Below are 14,685 nucleotides of genomic sequence, written 5' to 3'. Positions count from 1 at the left end.
CATTATTCAGAGTCCTCAAAGCTTGGTTGAACTATTCTCTGATAATGGGATGTCATCTCACTTATAATATTTGCATCTGTGTTGTTAATGACAGGACGAGCTCTCCATTAAGGTACACCAGCCAATATTTTTGGTTATTTTTTGACATTATTTGCTGAAACTAATTTTGAAGGTAAAAAGGGAGAGGGGATTCACAAAAATCATATTTGTCCCCCAAAAGCCAAACCCAGCACCTCTCATATTGCAGACTCTCCATTTACATAGCAATTATACATGTTCTTGACAAGCAAAAGCATCTTATCTCTATCAAGTGGAATTCATGTTTAAATGGGCAGTTTTTCTGCTCATGAAGGATATTTGAATCTCTGAATTCCAGTCAACTACTACTTATCAATAGCATTGCTAGCAAATATATTTCCACTGAAGTAATGACTGCCAGATCAACTCTAGAATGATAATTATCTCACAACAAGAATGAATTCATAAGAAAAATTTCCAGATCCTATTTAATAACCTGTCTCTGATCATAGCAGACTACACATTTCAGAGGAGAAAGTAAGAAGTCCTACATATGATGACAGAGAAAGAGCTGTCTCTAGTATCACTGGTAGCTTTATAACATAAAATAGAATTTATTCTATTCCTTAAAAAAAAAAAGTCTCTAACCCTCATCATTATCAACGTAAATGTTCCTCTAAGGGAACTCTCGAGTTCAAGCAGAGTTGAGGCAACTAGTTCCCAACAAACTGCAAGTCCTTATGTGCCATAGTTCTTAAACCTTTTTGCCGTCCATGTTTGTTGATTGAACTGCCTATTCTTGCATGCTGAGAAAAGGGAATTTGTACCTTTGTTCCTTAGTGTTTGGTAGGATAAGCAGAATGATATGTCCCATCTTGTCCATTTTTAGTGACTGAGTCATTGTTGAAAGAAGGAAAAGAACTGAGAGTAAGCACTGCTGGGGATTTGTTGTTCCAGTTCTCCTGTTCCTCCAGCTCTTATCTGCCCTCAGTCTCTCCATAACACCTCAGTGTCCAAATACCTTCCCGAGAGCAGTCCTCCCTGGTGATCCACACTTTTAGCCTGGATGCATTACCTCCGTGGAAAGCTAATGTGTTTTCCCTGTCTGGGAAATTCATTCTAGTGCTATAGGAAGTATTACTTACTTATTTCTTCTTTGCAGTCGATTTGACAGTGGTAAGAAGAGAAAGAAGACACAGCTGTTGCTTCCTTCTTTCTTACTTCCTTCCCTACCACTCTCCTTCCCTAGCCCCACACAGGTGCACTAGCTACAAAATTGAGTGTTAGAGAAATGGAGGGAACTAGCACAGGATGGAAACTGAGTGAAAAGGTCAGTGTGAGGGGAGTAGCCACCTTCCCCCTGCCCCCAGGTGAGGGGGCTGAAGTGATAGAATGAGGGAGACTCTTTGCTCCTGATCAACATGCAGAAAAGACCCCCCTACCCCAATCTAACTCAACATCCAGGCTGAGGAAAAAAAAAATCCAGGCTGGGGAAAATAATAATAATCATCATCATCATCATCTTTTTATACTCCTCCCAAAAAGTCAGTTTATTGGAGGAAAAGTTTTAATCTACCCCATACAACTTTGACGAATACTGCTAAAGAAAACAACAGGTGGAGTAATACAGTTATAAATTGCTCAGGAAGATGGACCCACACCAGATTTATCAGATGCCCAAACAATGTATCTTAGATAACCCCACAGGAAATCCTTAGGAAACAGATCCAGAATGTTGTGGATTACACTATCAATTCAGAACATGTGGCCAGTTTTCTATTTCATTTATTCTGCATCAACAAGCTTCTCTATTTTCATCACAGCTGAAGTTATTGCCTTTCTAAAAGAAATGGAGGGCTGCAGATCAGTAACTCTTAAATCCAATCACAGCTTTTCAGTATGTTAACTCCAGCTCCCCCCTCCAAAGAAAAAAAAAAAAAAGCAACAAAAAGCATCAATCAGTTCTGCACTCCTTCAAGATATTTACACACGGTAAAATCATTTTCATTGATGTAGCAATCTCTGCAGGATCTAGCCAATGTACAGCCTTGTGAAAAGCTAACTGCCAATCTTTTGTTTTGCCTCATTCTTCAGGATGTTCAGTGTCTAGACACTAAGCATGCTCGCCTTCCAACTTAGCACAAACTGAGGGAGCCCCGTGTTTTATACCATTAAGTCTCTGAAAAAGGCTGTGGTTCTTGGGCCTCACTGGCTTCCTGCACAAAAAACCTTGTGCATCACTTGTCATCCTAAGTCATCTTTGCATCCATATGATGCTCCATTGACCAGAAATAAAAATCACCTCGTACATGAAGTGAAACAGCTGCACAGGTTATTTTCAGCCTACTGTTACCAAACCAAAGTTACAGAATATTGATTTGGGACCACTAGGATTTTAAGTTTCATGCAAAAACATTAAATTTCAAGATTATTACATAAAAAAACTTCAGAACTCTAGGTAGCACATGAAAATTTTTTTCTGGCAGCTGCTCTTGTCAGAAGGGAGCCAATGTGCCTGCAGGCAGAAGCCATCGGCAGCATCCCAAACATTGCCTATAGCAGATTGGAACAGACAACTGTCTCCGATATCACTAAACAGCTCAGCATTCAAAATCCCTGGCGGTCCCAGCACCGCCCAAGTCACTGCCTCCCCAGAGCTAGAGTTCCTCTAGCTGGCCAGTTTCTCCTAGCCTCACCCCCAGAATCCGTCTGACATGTAATAGCAGAGTAAAGTTTGCTTCAGTAAGAAATAAACCAGGTACAAGATTACAAGGAAAATATACTGACACCCAGACCATGTTTATAATGACTTCTTAGTGTTTTGGCTTTCTCAGTTAGGAACCTGAGGGCACTTGCCACGCGTTAGATCAGAGGATTCAGGCTAGATAGCAACACCTTCTACATGCCACCTCTAAAGAAACAATTTTAAGTTTCCTTTTCCTAAGTTTACTGTCCTTGTGCCATTTGTACTGAAACATAGGTGGAAGCATTCACAGCCTTACCAAAAGGTCATTGCCTTTGATAATCAAAGTATTTCCCTTCTCACATCACCTCCTTGGCAGGAAGTCTGGTGTTTTGCACCTTTAACAAGCTCCTACCCCTCCAAATAATATGGGTTTAAAGTACATGTTGTGTTATGTGAAATATTACAGAATCATGTATGTCAAGTTCTGTTGGATTCTAGCCAAATTTGGTATTTTATTGGTTTTCTATAGAGATCAACACACACAACATTAACAGTGCAGTTGAAAGACTGCTTAGACCAGGCAGCTCTCTAATATTGTACAAATATCTTTGCCATCACGTTCAGGGGCTCCTTGCTTAAATTATGAGAGCATCATATCAATTTTATATTTAGCTGATAAATCAAATCAGACAAACACAACCCCCTTGATATGTGATGGCAAGTTACTTTGCTTCAAAGTTTTCTCCTTGGCTGGAGGGAAACTCGAAACTCCTGTTGTATCTCTTCGCTACAGATTTGTGTAATCCTAGTTGTGCAATTCATTGGCTGAGACTTTCAGTTTCTCTTTATGTGGGAATTATTCTTCTATGTTTCAGGTCACTGCTGATGACAAGCAGATATCTGCAGAACATAAGATTCTGCAACAGAGAGACATTAACTACAAAAAGAAGCATATTTTGCTTCCAAAGATTCAGCTAAACCTTAGTTTTGGCAAGTGTTCCTGGAGTGTGTACTATCCAATTGTTGTCCAGGCACGGAATTGTTTCAGGTCAGCTACCTGCAAATCACAGTCAGGGTTATATTTGTATAGGTCACTTAGCTTCCAAAGAACTGAAGTGTTTACAACTCTTATAACTTGAATTATCATGGCCAAAAAAGGTTTTCTGAAGGTCTTCTATAACATAACAGTTTTCATGTTAGCTATTTTATAGGTAGGCCACATCTACAAGAAGGGAGAAATATCAGCTGACCATCAATGTATCTTTGTGCAAGTTAAGTATAGTCTCTGGAACTTCAGTAGATTCTGCTCAGCTTTACGCTGCGCAGAAATGACTGCATACCCAGGTGATCTTGACAAAAGTAGCTAAACAGTTTGTTTTTTTGGTAAAAATTAAGTCAAATCACTTCATTTTACAGCGCAAATTCATTGAACACTGCTGGTTTTAGCAAGTTTTCACAATGGTGCGTCAATGTTTGTCAGCCTTCTGTATGCTGAATCACTAGTGTCCATGCAAAACACTTTCATCTTAACGGTCTTTAAAGATTAGCATAAAAAAAAAATAAGGCTTAAATTGTAATCCATGTTTGAACTTCTTGCCTAGAGGGAAAGTAAGTGAGCTTTTATTCTGCTTTCTCTATATTAAGAGAGAAGCAATCTACCTCCTAAGAAATATGGGGTGGGGCAGGGGGGGGGTGTCCAGATCCATATATCCTAAGAAGAGCAGGGCTCTTGAGACATGAATCCCAAGATGACAGGCACAGACACTCAACACTTGGCAGCTCCTTTACTGGTCCAACTCTTTTAGAAGTTGATGGCAGATGCTGTCCCTGAAATATCCCATCAGAAGGGGTTCAGACTTTAAAAAGCCACCATACTGGGGGGCTGAATTTACTAAAATCTTTACTGGGGGTATTGGCTCCATATACATGGAGTAACAAGATGCACATATATGCGCAGACCTGATCTTCCCTGACCTTGGTTACTCTTGCCAGCCACAGAGCTACACTGACGACGTGGAGCAAGAGAAGAGACAGTTATTTCGTCCTTACATTCTTAGAATAGAGGATCACCAGCTCTTAAAATAGAAACTTGGGTTAGAAGTGACCTTTCTTTGCACTTTATTATTTAACAAATATATCAGTGTTGTTCTGGTTCTAAATGGAAACAGTTCCTAAATTGAAATACATATCAGCCACCCTTTCCACTGCTTTACAGTTTTAGATTTGTATGATATTCCTTTATCTTCAGAGTTTAAGCTGATGTCCCCAAATTAATATCACTAACTGGCGGTTTATCCCTAAAAGGGAATTCCTTGCATAGATGTTCGAGTGCTAATGCCCAGTGACTTCCCTTTTGTTTGGGAAGGGCTAATGTTATCACTAAATTTGATTTATTCATGGATTTCAAAGCCAAAAGGAACCAAAGCAGTCATCTTCACTCTTCCTCTGCAGAATAAAGACCACAGCTTTTTACCTAGCAATTACTGTGCAAATTGAATACCTTTTATTGAACTGCAACTTTAGCAAGACAGTGAATCTTCAGACCCAGAGTCAATGTTTATATTCTGTTGGGAACTGAACCAGGTTTTGGGATTATTTTCATTTATATCCTGGTAGGCCTAGCTGCAATAGCATCACTCTGCTGAGCTTTGTACAAATATACAACAAGAACATCCTGGTCACAAGGCTCTGATAATTTAACATACAAGACAATGAAGGGCAGGGATGAGGAAGAGAGAGACAGACAAGTTCACAGATGGAAAGCTAAAACAGAGGTTGATAGCCGCAGTCCAAAGACTTCCACTCCTACAATAAGAAGAATGGCATAAACAAGTGCTAAGCCTCTTAAAAATATGGCTCCAAACAGCTTGTCCCAGACCACACAGGAATTCTGTGATAGAACACAGGATGTTTGAGTGTCAAGGGAAGAAAAAAGAAGGGGAAAAAAAAGAGAAAGAAAACACCCTATTACTAAGATCTGGGTTTTATGCGTAACTGCATAAATATCACAAGAGCCCTTCCTATCCCCAAGTATTCGCACTCTGAAAAGGCAGTTAACTTGAGAGCAGAGAGGCAGATACTCATAACACCTGTTGGCAAACTATGACATTGCTAGGTTTGGCTTTGCCTTCTGGCCATGAGCAGAAATTATATATCAAAATTAGATACAAGTAGAGAGTAGTTATGTATAAAAAGGTAGTAGTGAAGTACTGGTGTATGTTGTTTTATTTTTCCTATGTTTTCATTTATCTAATAATAGACCAGTAGCCAAGCCTGTAAGTCTAAGATCATATACTACACACACACACACAAAAACAAACAGAAAGGTGAATACAACTTTGGCTAAATTCTGCTTTCAAGCAAATTGCCCTGCTGTTTCTCTTACCATATCCCACATGAGATGAGCACAGTCAACATAATTCCCCCCCAAAAAACTTGAGTGTTAAGCACCATTTGTTTACCTGAGCTTAAAATCTAAAGTGTTTTGTTAATAGAACTTTTTCTACACATACAGCTTTATCAAGAACTTTCTTTTCCAACATCTCTCTCCAAGTGTACAAGGAAAGCAGAGAAACACTGGTTTATGATGTTATGCAAGTGTGTAAAGACTGTAGTTATGGCAACAGGAAATCTGTTTTAATATACTGTAAATCATGTTTCAAAATATGTCTGTGTTATAAGCCTGTCCATTTCATGTTTGTGGAGCTGTTATTTACTATACAGATTATATTCTCTATTGGGTATCTTTACTCATGAGTCTTCTAAACACTCAAAACATTTTCCAAACAATATCAAATTAGAAAATAAACATGAGGATTAATGCTGCCTGCTAACATCAGCGTAAAGAGAGACATTTTAAACAGTAGATTAATCACTAGATTATTTGTCATCATTCATATCTATTGGAAATGAATTATGCAGCACCCAGATTCTCTGACACATACTTCAGGACAAAGAGCACTATTTGAATACAACAGGAGCAGGGCCCAGATTCGCAATGGGACTTGAGCACTTCCCATTAGACAACAATGAGGCACATAAATGCACTGGCCTACTCGGTTGCTGCTTATATTTTTTGACACTAAGTTTTCTCTCACAAAATTCCTTCAGGCTACTTAAATACCAGGTTTCAAGCCACTCCAGAAATAATTTGTTTTTGCATTGGTAAGCCAACATCAGGCCTTAAAGCCCTGAACTGTGCCTTCTTCCAACTATCTTATTTGCAAGGCCTCACCTGATGACACCTGCACACATCTTCCAGCTTGAGTGTGCTCACCTCCTTCCTTCTGTTTTGTTTTCCATCAAGCATATGCACCTACCAACACATCCATGCAACAAAGGCCCAGGTCCATAAGACAAGGCCAAGGCTCTCCTCTACCTAAGGATTTTATACATGCATCTCCCATATCTCAGCCAAGATAGAGACCTAGAGTCCAGTATATTCTTGACATAAAACAGCTACCCACTCATTGGGGGAAAAAAATGGAGTGAAAAAGGATCAGAACAGGAGAAGACAAGATTGTACTGTAATGAACATTTGAAAAAAATAATCCATTTTAAGCCTCCAACTATATACTTGCTTCAGACAAAAAAGAGAAAACAAAAACTTCTCCTAAAGAGAGTTATACATAACAGCTCATCTACTGATCAGCTCATACTTATCTCTAGCTAGCAAGCTTACTCTTAGGAAAGTTCCTACTTTTCTAGGGAGCGAGTTAATAGTGCATACAGTCCCTCTTGACTATATGCTTTATGATGGGAGAACAATCACTACTGTTAAAAATACACAGGGGAATTCCAAGGACTAGATATACAAAGGACTCTCCTACATATTTTCCAGATTAGCAGCACTTTCTGCTCAGCAGACGAATTAGAAGCCACCCAACAGTGCAGGCCAAGCAAGCCACTGTGGGTGGGATCCAGCTGGGAGAGCCTAATTGCCTACACTCAGGCAGACAAAAAGGTACCTCTGAAAGCCATTATATGCAGCTATTGTTCTCTGCTGATTAGATACAGAAATTAGCATATTTATATTAGGATGAAGCATTCATTAAGCTCTTAAGACTAGATTCCCCACACACACCTCAACAAAAACACTTATAGGTGCTCCCAAAAAAAAAAAAAGAAAAAAGAAAAAAGAAAAAAAAGAAAAGGAAAAAAAGAAAGAAAGAAAAAAAAAAAAGCATAGTTATCCCATTGTGGAAGCAAAGCTAGCTTCTCCCAGACTTCTCAGAGCTATATGGATTTAAATTTGGAGGCTTCTGAGCTTGGTTCTCCTACTGTAATTCATATCCTACGACCATCTAGCTGTGTGACTAGACAACTTTGCTGCTTGTTAGCTTCCAGGAGTCAGCTTGTCCTGTGCACAAGAACTGAGGGGCTAGGGTTGCTTTCAGCTTTCTTATCTTTCTTATGGCACAGGAGAGATTACAAGCAGTAAGTTTCAATTCAAGTTCCAGTTAGATCATGGAACTCAAATTAGGCTATAAGGTCTGCCATTGACAGCTCACAAGTTTCACAAGAGAAATTTCTGTTCATTATAGATCTAGGTTCACACAGGAATTCTAATAACTCCTTGTAAAGTTATCGCACAAATATGTTGTGATGCAGCCTACTGCAGTCAACAGGAAATGAGTTATTTGCTTTGGTATAATTGCAAGAGGACTGGTGCTCGGACAGGCAACACTGTTGCCAGTTTGTATTAGAAATTAAGAAGTCAGACTAAACTAATACCATTAATTCTTTAACTAGAGGTCAGTGCAGACTGAAGCAAAAGCACCTTTATATTTAGGATTGATTTAAATACTTATGAACACAGATGAGCTCACCTGAACTTCCTGTTAAAGCAGGGAAGCATTATAATGCCTCCATGGAGAGACAGAGAGATTAAATAATTAATTCAGAAAAAGGCTGGGAGAGAGCTGGGGCCAAACGTACCCAGTTTAAGGCACTAGACAACAGACAGGATCACCCAACATTGTGCTCAAGGCTATGCCTGCTCTTGAGGATGCCATCTGACCAGGTGGATGGCTGCTCCAGAAAGGAGTAGTCCTGCTTCTCCTTTGTATCAACACTGGTGCTCATCTGGTTGCACAGAGAGCTGGCTCAGGAGGCTGAAGCATCAGAAAGCTATTCACTTCTTTTTGTAGGGCTAAGTTTTCTGCCAGCTCGCTGTACCATCAGCCAGGCACTGACAACTCAGTATTCACCGGTGCTTATCTAAGGGAAGTAATGCTAGGGTATGCAAAGTGGGACCGCCTGTTCAGCAGCAGGTAGCCATTAGAGCAGCTTAAATGTAATGATAAACCTTACCCAGAATAAAATGGCAGCCCCCTATCTCACAGGTATGTTGTAAAGAGAAACGCAAAGATTGTTAGGTATTCAGATTCTCCAGTGAAGGCACTCCTCCTCTAATAACTTGAAATATACTTTTATCCGCATTGAGAAAGCTAAAGACAGTGGCAAAGTGATTCAACTATTTAATTTTGGATTCAAACAGTTGTCATCCAGAATCTTATATAAATATATATACCAAAAAGTAGAACTGAAAGAATCTCTTAGGCTGCCAGGATACTCGCTGGGTTTCCAGAGTATTTCAGTCTGCAGAGTCACACATAAAGGAAGCATGCGAGCCAGCATTCAAGGGTATGTAACACAGCTTTCAGTTAAATAATCTGTCTGCTTCCTCCTGAGCAGGCTGGCTCAGGAGGTGAAGTTCAGCTCCTACTGAAGGAGCTCCTATCGTTACAGAAATTAAGCAGTATATACCTCCCATAAAATTCCTAGAAAGGAAAGTCTAGGTACCTCCAAACCTAAAAGACTTTCCTCTCAACCATGAGGACACCAAATCAGAGCACAGCAGATCATTTGCTCAAAGTTAGAAAACTTTTTTTTGATTTTCTGAAGTTTTTGGTGGTTCAAAGCCCTGATTCAGCTTGGCCCAACTCCTTGATAGGGAAGTGCTCCAATGCCTAAGCTTTTTGAAATATACAGCAGATGTAGGTACTTTAAGTAAAATTCTGGAGAGTGGGAAGGGAAGGCAGGTTGAGATGACAGCATTTGTTGACAGATCAAAATTGCTTAGGTTATTAAAGCTAGGACAGAATATAAGGAACTACCAAAAAGCCTGAGAAAGTTTAAGCATGATCTTGGACACTTTATTAAGGAAGTTTTGCTTAGTGTGCAAAGATGCCCAGAAAAAAAATGAAAAAGATACCATACTATACTAAAAAGCAGATAGAAATATGGTGGGAAAAAAGTGTTGTTTGGCTCCAATATGTTTTATGAGAGTATATAACCTCAACTTCACTCTGGAGTTTAGTTTCTGAAAAAACTATTTACTTATGAAAATACAGAGATGAAGAACTGGAAAGAAATGCAAGAAAGATGGTAAGAAATGAGAGGAGAAGACTTGCAAAGAAGGAGGAGAAAAAATAAAAAGACATCAGGTCAAATTGCGCTAAACTCTTCATGTCAGTAGCAGGGTATAAGAATGTCAGGAAAGACTTGCTGTTGAAATAGTACTTCTTTCCTCTCCAGTTGTGTTACATTTCCCACTCTGGGATCCGGAAGGTGGCTTAGGATCTTATGTACTGTTTTGTAGGAAAAGGGATGGAAGAACCTATAGTCATGATAGGCCTATGCTTACCCTTCTAAGAATTTTTTTTCCGCAGGTAAGCACCATACAGTGTGCAGTGCAGAAGTCTGACATACAACAGCCACTGTTGTTGTATAGCTCAGCTCTTCGAGCAGAAGTTTCTTTGGACATTGTCAGCTTAGATTGACTAACCAGTCTTTTGGCTTTTAAGTCAGTCATCTATATTTGTGCACTCTATGTGCATTTTGGGTTTCTTCCACCTATTTTGTATTCCTATTTCAATGGCAGACTTCCACTGCAGGGACTCATGCCAAGATTTACAGTAGCATAAGCCTGCATAGTTTCCTGAAGGAGTCTGAGCTTATCTGCTGTGGAAAATAGAAAGTAAAAGCACCTGAATTAAAAGGCAGTGAATTTTAAACTTATTGCTTCCCTCAGATATTCTTTACAGAAATGCCTCAGAGATAGTCCAAACACAGGTTTTCTTGGGCCACAGGTTGAGAATCACTGTGATAAAGAGTTAGAAGGAAGCGTGAAGGGCAGAGAAGAGCTCAATTGGACGTACATAGTTAACCGTTTTCATGATAAGAGGGGGAAGGGGAAAAACAGCATAACATTTTAAACCAGACATTTAAATACTCGATAAGCCTTCTACTGTAACATATAATTAGCCTGCTGAACACATTCCCACAGGATATCGTTGTGCTAAACTGCTAAATAGTTTAGTGGATACAACTGTAGGTATTCCCCATTTTCAGTGTACCCAAGGTAAACACTTTTTCATCTTGCTAGAAGCCATAAAATAAAATGGCTCTTACTTGTGTTTTAAATCCCCTTGTATAGCTCCTTCCAGGAAGGACACTGTGCAACCGATTGCAATGTAGGTGTTTTGCACTAGCCATAGAGCAGTTCGTGCTGTGAAAAATGTGGTTTTGGGCTAGGGAGAGCGTCACCAGTGTGGCAATTTGTGCCTCCTTAAGATCTACCCAGTAAGAATAATCCCCTCCTAGATAAACTTGGGAGAGCGCACCTTGCCATTTCATACTGACATCAGTCAAAAATAATTCTCAGGTTGTTAAGTTTTTGAGTGTTCTCTTTAAAACAAAGAGATGTGTATCAAAGAACAGCTGTTATCAGCTGCATGGTAATAATAGGTGGGAAAACAACAAGAACTTTCTTCCTTGTCTCTCACCTGAGTGTGTTTTTAAAAACAGACCTGCTAGCTCTACCTGTCATTTTTTAGTCATAAAGGAAGATAGTTGAAGGTCTGTCAGCATTTGTCTCCATTTAGCCTAGAGACATTACCTTTCAAGGCTTAATACATAAATATTTTAAAATTCAGAAGTATACATTCTCTTTAAAGACTATTTTTCTGTTTTCTAACAGTCATCTTGTTAGCAATGATGGTTGTTACATAGCGTTCAACACCCTTTTGTGTGATCCAGATCTCCAACTCACAAAGCTGGAGACCGGTCCAACTGCTGCATAAGCTAAAAGGAGCATTTAGCCTCCCTCCACAAACTATTTTTATATGTAAAGATCATATACTGTGTAAAACAAACAAACAAAAAATCCACCTAGTGGCTCATTTCTTTAGATAAGAAAGACAGAGAAAGACAGCTTAATATTGGTTGATTTAAGACTGCAACAGCTTTGCCATTATTTATGCTTTCAGGAAAGGCAGTCATTAGTACTCACCAAACACGGTGCCTTCCTCCACAGATCCCAGACCACCCTAGAGTAAAGTACCATGCAATTCCAAATATACAAGGGTTCTGCACCTTGTTTAGAGGCATCTGGCACTAGCTATGGCCAGAAAGAGGGCATCAGACTGCAATGTCAACACCCGGCAAATAATTAGGAGTTTTCTTATTACTCCAGTATTTCAGTCCCTCTAAAGTATTTAAAATAGAAGTAACAACAGATACACGAAAGAAAAAAAAAAAAGCTAACAACTCACCATTCTGAAAACAAGCACTAGGGGCTTTCTCCTAGATCCAAATTACATTATTGTTTAGAACATCAATACCGTTGTTAGAGACCTATTCTTACTCTGACTTTGAAAAAATCCAGCATAACAGGGGTAGGCTAGCTGCTCAGAGCACACCTGGTGTGCACTACTCTTAGGGGCATTGAGCAATGCCTGCTGGGCTTTGCAGTCTCTCCAGTGCCTGTCACCGCCTGCTTAGACCAACAGGAAGGAGAGGAAGAACTACGTTACCCATGATTGCCTTCAGGTGGTTTATAATTACACCTGAAACCAGGAGAGTTGGTGTGGCTGCTGGAGTTTTGCCTGAGGGGAGGAGAGATGGGAGCATGCAGGAAAGAAGAAAATGTGCATGCCTTGTGTGCCACTGGAAGATTGTTAGGGTTTTCTACTTTCACATGCTGTATTGCAGATATATTGAACTCACTGGAAGGGGACAAGGGACTGTGTTCTGATAAAGTTCAGGGTTGAAAATAATTAGATTTACAGGTGATAAATACTGTGACAAAAATTGCATGAACCTGTATGACCGGTTTGGGCATCTCTGTGCATGTAAGAGAGAATCATGCAATTGGGTATGAGGAAGCTAGTGAACAAGAGGTGGTAACAGCTTGAGTAGTTGTCTGCAGAGGAGGCAATACAGAGACATGGACGGGTGGGGGAAGAGTTCCCTTTGGCCCTGTGAGCTTAAGGAAATAGCAGGTTTTCCTGGGCATTATACAGGTGCTTTTCCCAGTGATTTTAGCATTTTGTAGGACAAAGATTGTACCTGCAGAGAGACAAAATGAATGGTCTCTGAGACAGGAATGTCACAGGGAGCTGTAGAAGAGATGATTTTCCTGCCCTGTATTTATTTACTCTTTGCGGTTTTGTGGTGCTTAGGATTCCTAGCTAAAAGTCCCCTTTGCTAAAAAGATGTTTTACAGGCTTTCTAACCCTGTCTCCAGAAGCTGAAGTATAAATCAACAGGATAAAAAGATGGAGAAAGGAAGAATTCTGGTTGTTTAGCAGAGGAGATGGTATCAGTACCAGTGTCCGATTTCCAACAAAAAAGCATTTGCCAAAATATGTGGTTTTGTTTGACCTGGGGCTAGTAGCAAAGTTGGGTCAAACTCAGCAAACAGTTTTACCTGGAAAAAAATGAAGGGGAAGAGTATTTTTAAATAACAGAAATAATTTCATCATCATTTTAAATAAATGGTCAAGCATGAATGGTCAGTACCTACAATGTTTCAGTTCCTTCAAAAAGCTGAACACTCTTTCCCCCCATAATCCAGAAAGCAGCCTTTCCCGCCTGACCGTATGGGATTCTAGGGTGGGAATATCTTCTATTTCATATAATAAGCCCAGGTATTGACTGCGACAAAGATGAAAAAAGAGATGTTCCATCTTCATGTGCCCTAACCAACTAGATATATTGCTGAGAGAGCTGTGTCCTGCTGTCAGAAGCAGGAGGTTGTAGCAGTACTATTAAATAACACAGCAGGGATACTGAGTTTGTACTAAAACTATCTGCTGTAGAAAAATTAAGTGATTTCTGCTTCTACAGCTTCTACAAAGGCCTAGTTTGGAAACTCGAGGTCTGGAAATAAAATACGTAGTTCAGATAAAGCCCTGCCAGCCAGCAGGAAGAGAAGGGAAACATTTCCAGACACAGTTAGTGACTTATTCAGAGCTATCAACAAAGCAAGTATTTAATTTTTGTCATAAATTTCATTTTTTTTCTTTTTTGAGGCAGGAACTGTCTTTTATCATGTGTCTCTAATACTGACCACAAAGACACCCCAAACCAGTTGAAACCTTCTTTTATACTAATATCGCTTAATAATAAATGAAGGAGACCTCAATGTCTTAAGCTCTAAATTTCAAGTTTTTCTGTCATCTAAGATTATTCCTTAAAATTTCCATTTAGATAAGATACTTTTCCCCAGACTTCATTTCTCTGAATAGATCATTAGCTCAGAGCAGAAATGTTAGCTCCTAATAGAAGCATTTTTAAATCCAGATGTTTCTGTCAGTCTGTTCTTTTGATTCAAAAAACAACATATATTTAAAAAAATAGTGATGCTTTACCTTAAGTAGGAAGACTTAAGGTTAGGCTGATTATTTTTAACGTCCTTTTTCAAAGGGATGAACCAAAATTCAATTAATCTCATATATGCATATACAGTATTTCAGTTTGCCTCTGGGCCTCAGAATAGGACTTGCGTGTTAACATACTTCATCTGGGTTTTCTGCACAAGAGTGACTAATTATTAGTTCCTACATTTTTATTAAAGACTGTTATTTCTCTCTTGTTACATAATAGAATTTACTTTGAAGGCATCTAAAGTAGGTGTTTAAAAAGACATACTGTATGCCCTATTACTTGTCCAAAAACAGATCTGGCCAGTCACC

General features: G+C 39.3%; 1 protein-coding gene across 2 annotated transcripts in view; it reads right to left on the bottom strand.

Moving 5' to 3' along the window:
• The window catches only part of MACC1 (MET transcriptional regulator MACC1), a 39,642-nt gene extending 27,233 nt beyond the window's left edge, over window positions 1–12,409 (bottom strand). The window contains exon 1 of one of the 2 annotated variants that reach the window (XM_026105142.2): window positions 12,262–12,409. In XM_026105142.2, coding sequence (XP_025960927.2) covers window positions 12,262–12,264 — 3 coding nt within the window. In that variant the 5' untranslated portion in view covers window positions 12,265–12,409. Of the gene's footprint in view, window positions 1–11,999; window positions 12,124–12,261 lie in introns of those variants that run through there. The other variant, XM_026105141.2, reaches the window with a different exon arrangement.
• Window positions 12,410–14,685: the final 2,276 nt, after the last annotated feature.

The sequence above is a fragment of the Dromaius novaehollandiae genome, chromosome 2 (assembly GCF_036370855.1).
Source record: "Dromaius novaehollandiae isolate bDroNov1 chromosome 2, bDroNov1.hap1, whole genome shotgun sequence".
Classification (NCBI taxonomy): domain Eukaryota; kingdom Metazoa; phylum Chordata; class Aves; order Casuariiformes; family Dromaiidae; genus Dromaius; species Dromaius novaehollandiae.
The sequence above is the reverse complement of the archived record's forward strand: the minus strand, read 5'-3'. Positions and strand labels throughout refer to the sequence as shown.